This window comes from Anser cygnoides, chromosome 3 (assembly GCF_040182565.1).
Source record: "Anser cygnoides isolate HZ-2024a breed goose chromosome 3, Taihu_goose_T2T_genome, whole genome shotgun sequence".
In the NCBI taxonomy this organism is placed as follows: domain Eukaryota; kingdom Metazoa; phylum Chordata; class Aves; order Anseriformes; family Anatidae; genus Anser; species Anser cygnoides.
The window spans coordinates 69,599,299-69,615,535 of record NC_089875.1 but is presented as its reverse complement, the minus strand read 5'-3'; the positions used below and the strand labels follow the sequence as shown (position 1 = coordinate 69,615,535).

At 40.3% G+C, this 16,237-nt stretch overlaps 1 protein-coding gene across 4 annotated transcripts in view; it reads left to right on the top strand.

Moving 5' to 3' along the window:
* DCBLD1 (discoidin, CUB and LCCL domain containing 1) overlaps positions 1 to 16,237 on the top strand; it is a 48,772-nt gene that overhangs the window by 20,716 nt on the left and 11,819 nt on the right. For all 4 annotated transcript variants that reach the window (XR_010830405.1, XM_048065523.2, XM_048065525.2 and 1 more), the window contains exons 3-8: positions 6,061 to 6,198; positions 6,733 to 6,784; positions 7,527 to 7,599; positions 9,151 to 9,284; positions 14,237 to 14,277; positions 15,556 to 15,771. Coding sequence is in view for 3 of the 4 variants with exons in the window: in XM_048065523.2 (XP_047921480.2) it covers positions 6,061 to 6,198; positions 6,733 to 6,784; positions 7,527 to 7,599; positions 9,151 to 9,284; positions 14,237 to 14,277; positions 15,556 to 15,771 (654 nt within the window). In the remaining variant the exon portion in view is untranslated. The remainder of the gene's footprint in view (positions 1 to 6,060; positions 6,199 to 6,732; positions 6,785 to 7,526; positions 7,600 to 9,150; positions 9,285 to 14,236; positions 14,278 to 15,555; positions 15,772 to 16,237) is intronic.

Here is a 16,237-nt window from a genome sequence, read left to right as displayed (position 1 = left end):
TGCCTTCCAACGCCTCATACCTGTCATCGTGGCTGAAGGCGATTCATCGAACCAGTCTTTCCTTATTATAGATGGTAATAAGTGTCTTGCTTGAATAAAGGGTGTGCCCAGGTTTCTTTTTCACCCCTCAAAGGAAACTTGTTATTACAGTATTGTTTCTGGTATTTCAGGAAATCCAGTGAAATGCCCAGACAAGTTCTCACTGAAGATCAAGTTAAGCGGTTTCTTAACAGTCAAAACTCTTTTTAACAGTTGGGTTTCACCTGAGGGGTTACAGAAGCCCAAGGTTTTAGCTTTGGAAAAATTTACTTATAAAGCAAAGAAAACCCGCTTTTCTTTTATCAAATGACCTTTTAGTCCCTTTAGATGCATAAATTGTATTGTGTATTTTTCTGGGGTTTATTTTGTTGCTGTTGTTAAACAGGTACAGCTCTTTACTAAAGGTTCCTACCTGTTGCTATGCTTCCGTCTTTGGATTTAGCTAAAGCCACAGTAAAAGGGGAAATCTCACTTGGGGTCAAGCAGGCAGACCTACAGACTGTGGGAGCAGGTGGCCCAGATCCTCGTTTTTAAACTGTAATTACTTCTCCAGCCTGATTCTACTTGGATGCCTTTTTCTCTCCTTTATCACAATCTTTGGCAACCTTTTAGATGTTAACGGAAAGTTATATATGTTTTTCTTAAAACAAGAACTACTTACACTCATTCTGAGGTCAGACTGTGTTGCACAGAGTTAAATGTTGAATAACTAGGCTGTCTCATCCTGACTAATGAGTGTGACTACCCTATCAACTCATAGTGTTACCACCACCTTCCCCATGTCCTGCAGAGAAGGACGTGGACCTGCACTTTTCATCTCGTGGCACATCCTTGAGGGCGGTGCTGGTTACCCCTGCGCTTGTTCATCACAGGTTTGGAGTGAAGAAGAGGCTTCTCTTCTCCTCTCTTTCTTGGTAATAGGAGAGGAAGAGCTACTGGTTATGCTCAGCTACTTCTTATGAAAGTGAAGCATTTCTGTGAATGTGGGATGGAGACAAACTTCAAGAACGCATATGTTTTCATACAACAGATCCTTGCAGTTTTTGTGAGCTGTTTGTGAAAGACTTGCACACTGGCTGAGTTTTTATCTCTGAAGTAAAGCAAGCATAATCCATGTTCATTACATTCCCTGTTCTTACCTGACTATTGAGGTACTTCCAAGCCATTTTGTTTGACAAAAGGAAGGATGAAAATTTCAAACATTTTTTCCCATACAAACTCCTTAGGAAATGATAATTCTGGAGAAGCATAACCTTAGGATCATTGCACACATTGTTCATAAGATGTGTTGCTCTGCAAGTCTCATGTTAAAGACAGAAAGCAGAAAGAGAGAAGATTCCCTGTTGAACCATAGATCTTTATGAGTTTATATCTAAACTGAGTTTCCTAATGATCTCTTCAAATGTCAAAATGGAAGTTTTAAATGAGGTTGAGGAATTTGAAAGCAGAATGACCCAGGCGTGCAATAGGTAAAGACTTGATAAAGAATTGATTTTAAAAGAAAGAAAAAAGCCTTACAGAAAAAGCAGAAAGTAGCAAATGCTACAGAAACGAGCACCATGTAGGCACCGCCAGTTGGTGTGAGAGAAGTGAGTCCTCTAGTCACAGCGCTTCTTGAGGGAAGTAGAAGGAATAAAGGAGCACAACTCAACAAAGTAATCTCAGGAAATATGCCAGAGACTGGCTGACAGTAGAAGTAAACTAGACTTCATAAAAGCAGACAATACTGTAAAGATCGTCAGATTTGCAAGACAACACTATTATGAAAAAGACAAAAGCAGTAGACTATTGCTAAAATTTTAAAAATAAACAAAGCATAAAATAATCTCTTCAGTCTCCAGACAAGCCAGCCAAAGGATATCCATGAGACAATTTACTGTGTGTTTCGCAGGATGTTAATACTGTTCAGAGACAATAATTTCAAAATAAGAGTATTTCATTTAAACCACCTAAACCATATCAGGAGTTCTGGAGGAAAGGCATTAAATGTTAATTTAATTATAGAGAATATTAAAATAGGTACATTCAAAATCCATAAGCCCCTAATAGCTCTCTTGCAGAATTTAAAAAAATACATATATATTAATGAATCTGGAGTGAACAGACGGAACTACACTTGGGTCAGCTCATTAGTGAGACACCGAAAGAAGAAAAGGCCCTGGCATGCAGATATAGTAACACTGAAATGTGGAGAACACCTACTCAGTTTCATGACATGTAACACATCTGTTTATTAAATCAAAATCCTTTCTTTGTTCTTAGTAAACAAACCAAATAATCCTGCCTACTTACCCTAGCAGACATCCAACAGAGTCACTTAAACAGAAAACAAGGAGAGAGATCAGCGTTGGTGACTCGTTTGTCGAGCCAAATATGCAAAGCAACCCACCTCGCAACTAACATCAGAAGATTAAAAACTGATAACGGGATCTGGTGGTTTTTAAAAGGGATCTTAAAATCTTCTGGCTTAGTCCCAAGTTTAGAAATTAAATTTTTGTCCAGAGTCAAGTCAAAATGCTGCAGTAAAAGTTAACAGAGCTCTTTAAACCAGCTCCTCCCTTGTATACAGGCACAAACCAAGGCTTGTGTCTTCATCACTCCTCCCCACTGAGGTTGTTCAGTTATTCATATAGACAGCCTGGAGAAGTCAACAGATCCTAGGTGGAATGGACAGAGAAGACAGGGATCACATACGAGTCTTAAAAGTAGATGCTAAAGCTGTATTTTTGACATGTGATCTTGTCACTTCAATTGCAATTCAAAAATACTGCCTAAGACAGACAGTTTTCAGATTAAGTCCAATCACTGCATATGCTGAATGGTTTTAATCTTCTAATGTCTATGAAATCCTACAGTAAGTACATTGAAGGGAGACTAGGTAAGTCAATGGAGAACAACTATGCTGGGTGTTACTATGTGTAGGGAAAGTGCGTCTAACTCAGGCACACTATGAGCTGAAACGCTGGAAGCGTGGGAGAGTAACCTTTTTCTGCCTTTTCAACATTAAAGTAGATGGAGAACTACTGTATGGAAGTGCACAGGAAAGAGTACACGTGATTAAGAACAATCATATTTTTCTGAAGAAAATTAGAAAACAGATCAAAGCATAAAGTTCTCTGTCAAAACTGAACCCAAAGAACTGTCTTGACCCTGAAGAGTTATTTCCTAAGCACTACCAGTTATTACCTGGGGAATTTCTTGAAAGACAGTCAATGTGTAATGAATTGACTGAGAGGAAAATGAGAATCAGAGGTCAAAAAGGCCACTCTGCGAAAACAGGGCAAAATGAAAAGGAGCTGCTAAACAGAAAACCATATTATTCAGTAAATTAAATATGCTTACATTGGTCAACAGTGGTCATTATAAGAGCGAGGAATCACACCTTTTCCTAAAAACTGACTGCACATCTGTTGTTCTTTCATGTAGTAAAGGCAAAACTATCTCCAAAAACAGCAGTTAGAGATGTGAGGTAATGCTTATACTTTTTTTCTAAACCTTAGGTCTAAGTGTTAATTTCTGTATTTGGTGGCCTGGAATTAAGCTTTACTGGATCTCACGGAAGGCTGAAGACTTGGCTGTGTATTGCTGATGTTAACTGAATTCTTGAGAAGAGCTGTGTCGAAATATTTTGCAAGGCTTCATCTGTTTGGAACAAAGAACAAGTAAATGTTCTCTGGTGTTAATAAATGCCTTACTTTTTTCAAATCTATGCAGATAACTGATAAACCTTTGGAAAAGCATTAATCCCTGCAGTGGATTCTGTTTCTTGCTTTTATGTCCTTGAAGTAATTAGCCCTGGGTTCCCTTAGTTTTGAGCTACCCACTGGAGTCTGGGTACACCAGACCTGCTCTTGGCATAACTGTGAGATAACGATAGCTTTGTAACCCATATTGGATTTAATACTTAACAGTAGAAACTTCTCTTCAGGCATTGCATGCTGATTTCTTAAGCTGATTGCATCTGAATTATCGGATTTCATATTATACAACTCTATAAGTCTAGACTTTTTTATTTTATTTTATCATTTTTTATTGTTACGTGTGATTTGTTTGTATAATTACCTGGGACACATGTAGACTTGCTGCTGAAGGAGACACACAATCGTGCTCCAGCCAGTGTGCGGTTGAGTGAGTCAGCGATCTAAATTATACCTACAGAGTTGATAGGTCACTGCGAATCGCTGCAAGGGAAAAAGCCAAAGAGCATTGGTGAGAAAACATGTAGTCAGTCCCTGAGAGAAGAAAAAGATTAAAGCTTTCTCAGTCTTGCTATTTTGAAGAAACACAATGCCTTCCTTTCTTCTTCCCCCTTTTTTTTTCTCTTTCTCCACTCTGGAAAAAAATGTAAAATTTTAAGTTAGCACTCTACTTCTCCCACTGCAATCTGACACAAAAGACCTTCTCAAATAAATCACTCGTGCAGTTGTCTGGTATGACACAGTGTCAAATGCTGTCTTTTTGATAAGTTCATTTCCTAAGCAATTTGTTTAACCCTTTTTATAGACATTGTTTTCTCTGACTAAGTCGTGAGTCATTTTCAACACAGGAGTACTCGAGGGAAATGTCACAGTTGTCACTTGTTTCTCTGCCTGCCTGGCTTTGCCTTATAATTTTTACAAGCCAAAAGACAGAGTTCCTCCTTTAGTTTGTCCCACTCTGCTGACAGCTGGCTGTCACTGCCTCTGACTGGGCTACTCTATGGGCTGATCTTGTAGTTGCTATAAAGTTGGTGAACTATTTGGGAAAGACACCTCCCCACCCGCAAAGAGTATCAAATGAAATGAAGAGGCTTTTAGGAGCCTGTTTGGAAGGGTACTACACATAAAATTTGTGCTGCACTTTGACTGTAACTTCTTGTATCAGAGAAGTCAGTTCCAAGTTACCATAAGGTGTCCACCACCAAGAAAACGAGATTGTCCAGGAAAAATCAAAGGGATCATTTTCATCACTAAGGACTTGCTTTAGTATACAAAAGCTGTCATACACTTCAAGAGAACAGGTGGTCTGAGGGCTTTTAAAGGGTCTTGTTTGCTTTTTCTCTTAGAAAAAAAAAATGTTTCTCATTTTACAAAACCTCTTATTTAATTGTTTATATTGTAAGCATCCCCATAAATTCAAAGAAGCAGACCCAAACTGCTTATGATTTTCTACATCTGAGGGCAGCCAGGGACAAGTGTTTGCACCCAGGCGTGGTGACAGAAGAGCAAAGACTACGGTGATTTCAAAACCAAGTTCCCCTCAGGAACTGACTTCTGAAGGAGCAAATGTAGTCACAAAGAGTCCCAGGCATGCCTGCTGTGGCAACAAAGGAGTGTCCTGAGGAGTGCTCCAAGGTATTGCAGTTGGTAGCTATAAAACTCTTATCTAATTCAACGTAAGTGCAAGACTTGTGTCTCCTTTTCCTGCTCCCTTCCCCTTCCTCTTCCTCTTTATTTTATCTAAAACTCTAGAAACTTGAACTATATGTTTCAATGGACTGATGATGTTTTTAAAAGGCAAATAAATGCAGAAATTTTCTGAGCAAAGCAGTACTGCTTTGTTGTACAACATGACTCGTGGCACACACATCCCTTAAGACCAGGTACGCTGTTTGTGATCTTAACCTTTTCTGAATAGCTGCTATGCTGAAGCAGCCTCAGCTGTATGCATCTGGAGAGTTTATCTAGCACACCCTGGACTGCCTTTAAATGTTCTCTTTATTCTTTTCTCTAATGAGTTACTGCTGCTTTTAAGAACACTGTACTTCAAAGGTGGAAGAGCATTAATCATTCTCCTGAGGCTTATGCAATGAGAGATCTTAATACTAGAATTTATGCCACGAAGAGACGATTGGATTCTTGCCATTCTTTGTCAGGGTAACGTTGGAGCTCATACCCATAAAGGACTGAAGTTCAAGCCCTTTTGTCAACATTTGGATTATACTGAAGGAGAATGAGCATGTTATGAAACTCTCTGCTAATCACAAGAGTACTCCAGCCTAACTATCTCATCTAAACTCTGAAATCTTCGTTCTGTCTGTAGGGCCCTACTGTGGTAATATGATGCCTGTCCCCAAAGAAATCATTCTGGACAGCAACGAAGCGACTATTCACTTTGAGAGTGGATCCCACGTGTCAGGGCGAGGCTTTCTGTTGTCCTATGCCAGTAGTGATCATCCAGGTAAAGTACTGTTTCTGAAGGATAAGCAGCATTGTCCTTCCTATTTCATTATCTTCCCTACACATAAACTTTGTCCCAAATGTTTGGTCCTAAATATTTCTGGTATCTTATTAGCATGAACCATCATATTTTTAATAGCATGTGTGCAAGAAGCAATTGTAACATTAAGCAGATCTAATAGCTGCTGAAATCTTGCCTAGATAATTTTCAGTACAGGCCCAGTGAAAAAGAAAATACCTTCTGCATTCTGGGCTTTTACCACACTGTGATAGGATGAAGAGATTGTAGAGGTTAAGATACAAATCCTACATTTAATATTCTGGGGATCTGCATGTCTTTGATGAAGGGGTGTAAAGCATGAGTGGAAGAGGGAGATGAAAAGAGTGAGGGAAAACCTTAGCTGTTGTTTTACTTCTAATAAAGTTGTGCAAGTATTACACAGAGAGGTCTTCAAATGCAATTTCTCATTTAGCCAAATGTTATTCTATATTTCCTTGTCCTCTGGCTGGTATTGACATTTGTACCTTTTCACAGATCTAATCACATGTTTGGAACGAGCAAACCACTACACAAAGACTGAATACAGGTAAAGAAGTTTTACATCTCTGTGCGGTCATTTACTTTTCCGGCATCTGGTCTAATTGCTGTAAAATGTCACATAAGACATATACAGTCTTAGTTGTCTGGAGAAGTGATTTTTTTGTTTGTTTTTTGAGCTACAATGCTGTAATAGTGTCAGGCCTGGCTATGAGAAGCAGTAGTGCAGAATGGAAGTCTGCAGCCCAGGAAAACAAGTTCCTCTGCTGAGTTACAGAGCTCTCAGCAATTCTCATTTGGGCATACATACGTATGGTATATGTAAAAAGAGTTTCCACTCTGAAATTCAAAGTAGCCTTGAATTCCATTGCATCTCCTGAGAGCAGATCACGCCCCAGCTGATAAAAGATTATCTGAGGACAAGCTATAATTTCTTGGCTCCTTGATATGGTTTGCAATGGTAATAAATTGTACTTTGCTGGTTACTGCCTGGATGTGCATGCAGGCTTCTTATCTGGGCTGCGCTGCAAGTGTGCATAATGGCATTTCTAGAACAACAGAATTGAACAAAAATGCACTTGGAAAACTGCTGTTTTAATTCTTTGTGTGCTGCTATGTGCAGTCTATTCAGGGCCACTTTTATTTACCCTCTATAGTCAATGATATGTGATGAGCCAGAACTTACTGCTAAAATATCTGTGGGTTTGAGAGCATCTCTTTTGCATGGGTTTGTTTCTGGGTATCATCATTACAGTCCAGTTTTTAAGCAAGCCTCTGTTCTTTTACTACAGCAGATACTGTCCTGCTGGCTGCAGAGACATTGCAGGTGACATTTCTGGGAATATAGGAGAAGGATACAGAGATGTAAGTATTCAGGATAATGAGGGAAAAATTATAAAAAAAGAAAAGAAGGGAGAATCTATTGCTCAGTTGCATAGTGCAACTTGGTTTCAATTTTTGCTGCTTGGCGTTTGTCAATAATTCTTCCCATCTGTGTTAGATATACCTTTTACTATCAGTATATTGGTATGTTATCAGTGTATAAGCACACCGAGACACTTTTCAAACAGACTAATCAATCGTGTGAGAACAAAGTCCACTGATTGTCGACTAAACTTACTATAGTTTTCTGGCTTTTTGGCTGCACAGGATTTTTCCCTCTTGAGGCAGTGCTTTTCAATGTACTAAATATTCCTATGACTTCATCTTTTACTTGTTTGGAGTCCGTGTGCATTTCTTTTCTGAAGTTATCTCTTGCAGGAATAAAAAGCATTTCAGTAACTTGTGGGTTTTCTTTAAGATTCTGTTTGCAGTATCCCAGGAATCTGCTCTGAGATGAAATAAATACTATACTCTACTTAATCACATCCCACCGATAACTAAAAACTCCTTGGATCATTCTTTATTAACTGCTTGATCTTTAAAATGAAGTTGCCTGAGTGGTTTTACCCGCAGTTCGTATCACACATTGCTCTGCCTTTTTTGTGCCCCTCACCTCCCTCCCTTCATGCCTCTGAAATCTTTGCATCTTTCACAGTGGAGTAAGCTTAATCCTTCCACTGAAGTAAAATCCCACCGTGTCACAGGTAAAGCAGTTGCTGAGTTTCCAAAATACCAGTGTTCATGTTCAACCTGTTCGTCCAGTTACTCAAGCACACCGCCCCATCCCGGAGAACGGCAGAGCTGAAAAAACAAAGAAATGCCACATCGCCTTCTAATTAGCTGAGTTATTCCTGCTATACAGGGTGATTAGAAAAGAAAAGCAGCACATGGCATGACCTCATGCAGATCTTATCTAGGTGGAGGAATTTTTGAAAGAAAATTTCCCTCCACCATGAACACGGCATTCAGCTTTCTGACGGGAAGGACCTTCAGGGCTCCATGTGCCCTGCTGCCCCTGTGTCCCCAGTGCACCCAGCCCTCCCTGGAGGGGACAGTCAGGCACCCCAGCTTGGAAAGTGGTGGAAGTGCCCATGTGAATGACACACAGCTGAATTTCCCAGTGCATACCATGCCACAAATCCTAAGGCAGTACACAGTAATAGACAGATCCGCCTTCAGGTAAGTTCAGGAAGTAATTCTAATTTTCCCTTTGCAAAGAAGGCTGGTTGTGTTGCCTTTGACTTTGTTTTCCTGAGGCAGGCCAGCTATTTATTAGGTTAAAACCTTACAGCGCCTTCCCAGAACCAGATTATTAGCCTTCTCATTTGAAAAAAAATAAATAGTCTGTCGGAAACAGATGTATTTTGTTTCAAAGATTCCTGTTGTGGGTCCCACACACACGCTTCTTATTGCTATTATGCCTGTGCAGGCTGTTTTGTGCTCCAACACGTAGAGTGGCTTGGGAGTTGGAGCATTACTGCTTTGTCAGCCCCATCCCCTGAGTGTTTGGGTGTGATGCCTTCTGCCTTTCAGACGTCGCTGCTGTGCAAGTCGGCGATACACGCGGGCATCATCGCGGACGAGCTGGGCGGGCAGATCAGCGTCACCCAGCAGAAGGGCATCAGCCGCTACGAAGGCGTCGTCGCCAACGGCGTCCCCTCGCACGAGTGAGTACCACTGGCACCCACCGCCGGCTCTGGGGGCGATCCCCGGAGCATAATGCACTGAGCAGGTCAGCAGAAGCAGGTGGGACACCACACCGATGGTTTTCTGGAGAAGGAGAAGATGTTAGGTGTGGGTCTTGGGGCTTTTGGGGTTTGTTTCTATGGCTGTATTAAAATGGTGTTGGCGCAGATTGTAGGAGAACGTTCCAAGTTTATGTGGCTTTATACAGCACAGGGCTGTATTTTCTTTCTCTTTTTGCTTTTCCTTCCAAAACACATTTGCAAATTACCTTGTTAGCAGATACATGAAAGTATGATGTTCTGCAACAAACACCTTTAATCGATGTGCTAATAAATCATGCTAAATTCATGTTAGAGTTTAAAAAAACCCTAGGAAGAATGAATAAATAAAAAGTGCCGTTGAGCCATAGGGGATTCAGTGAATACCTTCTTAAACGTTGTGCTTTTGACATGTTCAGAATTCTTCTCATTTAGAATATTTATAGCAAGGGTGTTATACTTACCACTTATCTTCTGACTTTTAATTGTGCTGTTGTTGAAGTAGAAATAAATCCTCTAATCTCTATCCAGTACAGTAAACCCTTCTAGCAACTGCCTCCATCATTTCTGTTGGTTCATATTTTTTAATTTAAAAATGTTATCTGGATGTTGCAAGATCCATTTTTTCTTGTGGAAAGGGAAATATCTTCAGTCCCATAGACTAAAAGAGCTAAGACAATATGACTTTTTTATTTTGAAACAAGAACTACAACAACAAAAAACTACAGTACCATATCAGCCATTTTGTATGCATTCTGTGTTTCCCTTCTCTCAGTGAAACAGAAATAGGCAAACCAGCTACAGGATCACCATGAAATATAGTGGTGTCAAAACTGAAACTAATTTAAAGCTCTCCATGTATGCATCTCACTTCTGCCAGCTGATGAGCAAATTATGTAATCAAATGTTTAATTTTTAAGTCTTGATCCCAGCGATCTTGGCCACATTTACATGTGAACCTATAGAAAACATAAGCATTCATCTGGTCTGTTGCTCTTCTTAACCTTAAGTATAGGTTGAAAGTCTTTGAATATTGGCACTGGAATTCACAAAGTGGGTAGCATGTAGATCGCTGGTAGCACATTGACCTCTAGCAGAAGGCCTCTAAAGCCTAAATATTTTCTATTTTCTTAAACATGTTGCTTGATAGCTAAAATATACAGAAAAATACTTTAATTTTGTCTGAAGCAAAGCAGGACTGAGAGCTCAGCTCAGGCACTAAGCCTTTCCATAGAGCAAACAATGCAAATTCTTTCTGTCACACATGGCAGCTTTGTGAAACCCTTAGAAATTAAATATTTGGTGCTGTAGCTAAAGATGTCGTAGAACCATTTATATACATTTGTGTGTGTGTGTGTGATCCTTGAGAATCCCAGGAGTAACTCAGACAGTAGCACATAAAATGTTATAATGAAAGACAGCTGGGATTCCCACTTGTATTTTTTCACAGTACAAGAGTTAGTGAGCAACGAATGAAGCGTAGAAGACATCAAATGTACATGTGCTGGGGGAAAACACTGTTTGCATAATTAACCCGTGAACTTAACCGCCAAGCGTCCTTTTAACGCTGCTACTCACATAATGTCTTATACATTTCACATGAGTAATGAAGGTGCCCACAGAGACGAAGACTCGTCTCTGTTACACCAAGTGGTACAACTCCCACTGACTCGAGCGAGAGCCGAGACGTGCTCCCAGGCTGAAACGAGCCACCCGGGCTCAGATTCATCACGCTTATACAGAGCACCCTAATGAGGAGCGTTGTCACCCTAACTCTCCTGCATCCCGGGGCAGAAGAGGCACTCCTTGAGGACGATGCATTTCTCAAAGGGACTGGTTTGCCCCCGAGGAGCCACACAGATCTCTCTGCAGATTATTCAGGCAGCCAAAGGTGAATGGGCTTATAATGGGAACCCTACAAGTGAGATAGCGTGATTTTTAGAAAAGTAGGAGGGTGAGCACAGCCATTCACAGGATGCTTCTGCTGCTCCTGGCAGCTGGGGAAATCCCAGGAGCAGATGAACTGCTGGTGTGATCCCATTATTCTGGGAGAGGTACATCGGAGGATGCAGGGAAATCATTGTATTTCAAATGGAAATGTGTTCCTAGAAACAGTGGGCATGTTTGCTAAGAAAATGAACCAGTGCATTTCATGCTTTAAAAAGGCTTTTATGAAATGTATTTCCAAAGCTGCCTAGTTTCCCCGTCCTCAGGTACCTCTGTGCTGCAACACGTTCCTTCGAAGAGCCAGCATCAGCAAGGAAAGAACGGTGCTTAGACAGCAGTGTCATCACAGCTCTTTGTACTCCCTTAAACAAAAGCTTACTCAAGTTTTTAAAATCTCATTTATAGTGGATTTCAGTATTAAAGATTTAAATTATTTAGTGACTTGAGCTGAAACTGACCTCATCCAAAGCCGCTGCTTGTGTGCATTGGGCTGTTACATATCTGTATTATAATGTAACAGCGGAATTATGAATCACTCACTTGCCAGCCCTTAAGACCTGACCTTGGCCTCCCTGACTTCATTTTTCAGTGCGCTTGTTATGCCCTGTTATCTATGAGATTTTCAGCTCTCATGCCCCATGTGCGGACCTGAACCCACAAATGATATAATGAAGATCAAGTGACTGGATTTATTGGACAGTTCTGCTACCCGAGTACAAATATATGGGGTTTTAACTTTGTAATGTGAGCTGCCTGTGGAGGCCCGTAACTGTACATCTGCACATGTGAAATCATTTGTCTTTGAAAATTGAAGAGCCCACATGCTCATGAATAGTGAAATATGTGATGTGGTGTTAACCCACGCTGCTTATAAGAAGCTTCCTTGGGACTGACTCTGGAAAAAATGGATCTGAGATTTACACACATTTATCATGTGAAGCAGCATCCTTTTTTTTTTCCTTTCAGAGGCACCAGCACAGGTCTGCCATGCTGTCACTGGCGCTCTTGGCTAGGCAGGATCCTGAAGGTTGCCAGGAAAATGAGGAGCACAGGGTGATGCCATTCCTTAAAGGACAAAGTGAAATTTGTGTGACAAATGCCACCTGTCACATTACGAAATTGATGAATTACCACTTACTGAATTAGTTTGTCCTCTTCAGTGACTTGCAGAATTATAGCAGAAATATTTCAGCTTGATTTTATAGCTTTATAGATCTTGGGAATGCTAACCTCCTCCCTTTCATTGCTCAAATTGCAGACCTGTAGTTTGAAAGGGACCTCGGTGACTTTTCTATTATGAAGGGATAGTGTATAAATATAAATAAGTATTTGAAGAGTGCTGTGATTTCTATTTTGGGGAGGTTTTACTGATCACCGCATGTTTTCCTTTTCCTTTCTTCTCTTGAATTGGATTGCTTTGTATTCACTCAGAAAGCAAAAATAGTTTTGGCTGTAGTTCCAAATGGCTTGTAGCAAGCAGAGCACATCTGATGGCCCGTGAGGATCGCCTGGGGGGAAGATGTGGGAGGGAGGGGTTGAATTTCTCATCATTCTCATAGCTACTCTCCTCGCCTTCCATCATCCCTGAAGGACTTTGTTTGCCTGTAGGCGTTAACTTTCCCCCAGCGACAAAAAGCAGCAGTGTTTTTATTGACCTAGACACAGGACCACTTTCCACTTCCCCATTTGCAGGACTCTCTAAACATATGGCTGTGTGCACCACTGCTAGGCTATAGGCTGTTGGACTCTTATAGGTAACCTTCAGGGAAATTTTCCTGGCTGACAACGAAGGGCAGCCTGAAGGGGAGCTGTCTTGATGCTGAAGTGCAGTTGTTTTACTGCTCTGCTCAGTTGCACTGGCCACAATTTTTAAAAAGGGGTACCTGATGCATGCAGCCACTTGGAGCAGCGTTGAAGGGGCCAGATTCTCAGGAAATCAGAATGAATTTCAGGTTAAAATCCATGCTTTCATTTTTAATATGCAGCCAGTCAAAGGGATCACTTTTGGAAAAAGATCTCAGGGATATCTCAGTGGGAATCAGAAAGGAAAGTGGCTCCGTGGATGGACAAGGAGTGCACAGCTTTCCCTTGCTACGGTTATTTCATGGTGGTCTGCGCTGTGCAGGGCTGTGCAGGATGGCCCAAGGAATGGCTTTGCTCTGGAAGTAAAGTAGTCTGTTACAAGGAGGGACAAAAGGGAAGCCACAGATGTGCTGCTGTTAACAGAGCCAAAAGAACAAGTCCTAATAAAAGCTGTTGGACGTGGTTATAACAGAAGCAAACTGTTAATCAGAACATAATCCATTTAATCTGAACCAGATTAAAACAAGCAGCAGTTTGCATTGTCTGACTGGTACGCACGTTTAGCCAACATGGGAATGGCCAGAGCTAATGTGGCTTAGTCACAACCAAACATAACTTAAGGCCAGTTTTCTTCAAACTAGATGTGGACTACACCAGTAGAAATTCACTGATTTCAGTGAAGTTACTCTAAACGGATGGGGGAAGAGCATTTAGCCCCACACTGGAGCAAGCATTGTAGATAATGCGAGTCCCTGTTGGCTTTCCAGTTCCTGGCTTCTTTTGTGTGCTTTTATTTTGCTGGTTTGAGGAGCAGGAGGTGAAGGATTTTGCAGCATCAATAAAGGTCCTGTGCAGAGGAGTCAAGCAGAAGTGCACAGGAAGAGTAACAGGCTGGTGAGATGGGGAGTCAGTCACCTTAAGGCACAGCAAATGATCAAAACTGCTGTTAGTGACCTGAACACACAGCATGAAATGCACAAGAGTGCTCTTAGGAGGTGGGTAGTCAAGCAGCAAAGTAAGCAGATATCTGGCCAGAGATATTTTGCTAGATAAAAAGTGATTTTGTGCCACAGTGAAGCCACCCATGTTCTGGCACTCCTATGGCTGGTTCCTGAAAGGCTGAATTACTTTTTCTTTTCTTACAGTGGTTCATTGTCAGATAAGCGGTTTATATTTACTTCAAATGGTAAGTATAATGCCTTTCTTGTTAGATATTCACATTTTACCTTTTTATTTAAGAATTTTCCTAAAAGTTTTGAAAAGCAATCAGAATGTAAAGAATGTTAGATTGTGTCCAGTAAGGATATTTTAGGACAATTTTTTAAATTGGATAAAAGTTGGATAAAAAATTGAGGGGATATGAAGTGAGCTAGGAAGAAAACAGAATAGGAATGGGTCATATGCACATAGATGAGAAACAGAAATAGTATTCTGATGCTACATTTCTAGTGCTAGCATATGAAAAATGGCAATCAGATAATTCTATTTTTATGTACTTTAGGTGGCAGAAAATGAAAGCAGTTTTTCTTCAGATATTTATAAGTTCCATCTTCATTATACCAGAACTAAAACATACAGAGGAATGAAAATATATTTACATTGAACTTACACAGAGCTACCTTTGTTTATGAGTTTCAAAGAAGCAAAAGCATCTTTAATCTGTCAAGCTGTTAATTTACATAAAACACAGCAAAGAGGGGGGAAAAGTTCGTGCTCATTCATTCGAGTTATATTTCAGTCATTTTAGATAAAATCATTTACTGTTCCACTGAAAATTCTTGAACATATATAGGCCTTTGAAATTGCCAGGAAATTATTTTTAACTTCACTGAAACCATATCACATTGGCCTGTTCTTTCTGAGGAACCTTGATGTGTAGAATTTTGTGGGTTCTTTGGTGGATTTTATAATACTTACCTGCAGCTATTACCTTCATGATATCACCTCTTGGCAGCAGTATCAAGAAGCTTCTCTAATGAGTAAATTTCCTAGCCCTCACTGCAGGTGAAAATCGTGAAATATTTACGGTAAAGTGTTCCTTTCGGTACAGTGCCTTCATCTTAGAAATGTTTTGTATAGCAAAATTAGTTAATGCCAAACTCTAAACATAAATATTATGTTTCAGAAGGAAAAAAAAAATAAGAAGTCTTCACATGAACAACAATAAAAAAAATATTCAGAGATTAAAAAACAAAAGGGCAAATTAAAAATAACAGATGCAGTCAGAAGGTGTCGTGTATGTAGGAGCTGAGTTGGTAAAGGAGAGGGACTCCATCCCAGTACTGCATTATCCTCTACAAATTGACTGGCAAACACCACAGTTAATGGACAGCATCAGGTTAGCACCAGATTAGGCAACATCTGACTTGGCTGTTGTGGGCGGTCTTCATATGTTGCTAGCCTAATGTAAAAATATGCTGTGAAAACACAAAATGACTGCTTATGTCTGTGTTGGGACTCCTAGGCTGCAATAAATCTCTCAGTCTGGATGAAGCGTTCCTCTCCAAGAGCCAGATCACTGCGTCTTCCTACTGGGAGGAGACCAACGAATTTGGACAACTATTCCAGTGGTCTCCTGACAAGGCTTGGCTTCAAGTCCAGGGACTGGCTTGGGCCTCTAACCACAGCAGTAATCGTGAATGGCTAGAGATAGACTTCGGAGAGAAGAAGAGAATAACAGGTAGATCACACTGATTATTAGAAGCTGGGTTTTCTGCTGGAGAAAGTTGAAAAGCTAATAACGCACTAATGCAATCTTTCTTTCAATAGATGTCATTAAATGCTATGTGTCAAGGAATATTGTTTTCATATTAAAGAAATCATAGAAATTCACAAGACTGGTCTTCCTATAATAATATAGGATTGGACTCACTTTAATGCATGCATGATCTGTAAGGATGCTGTAGGCTCAGAACAAAATATTTACACAGTGACCAGTAGAATCTGGATGTATGATAAATGATTGCTTAGGATCTGTTGAGAATGCATTTCTTGAATCAATAAGAAAGGTTTCAAAGTCACAGAATTTGAAATAATGGCCCCAGTGAAAGAGATTCCTGTTTTCAACTCCTGGTTTAGTGATAAAAAAGGTAAATTAAAGTTGCTGCTGAAAGCGTAAAGACTGCTGATATGGACCATAATATCAA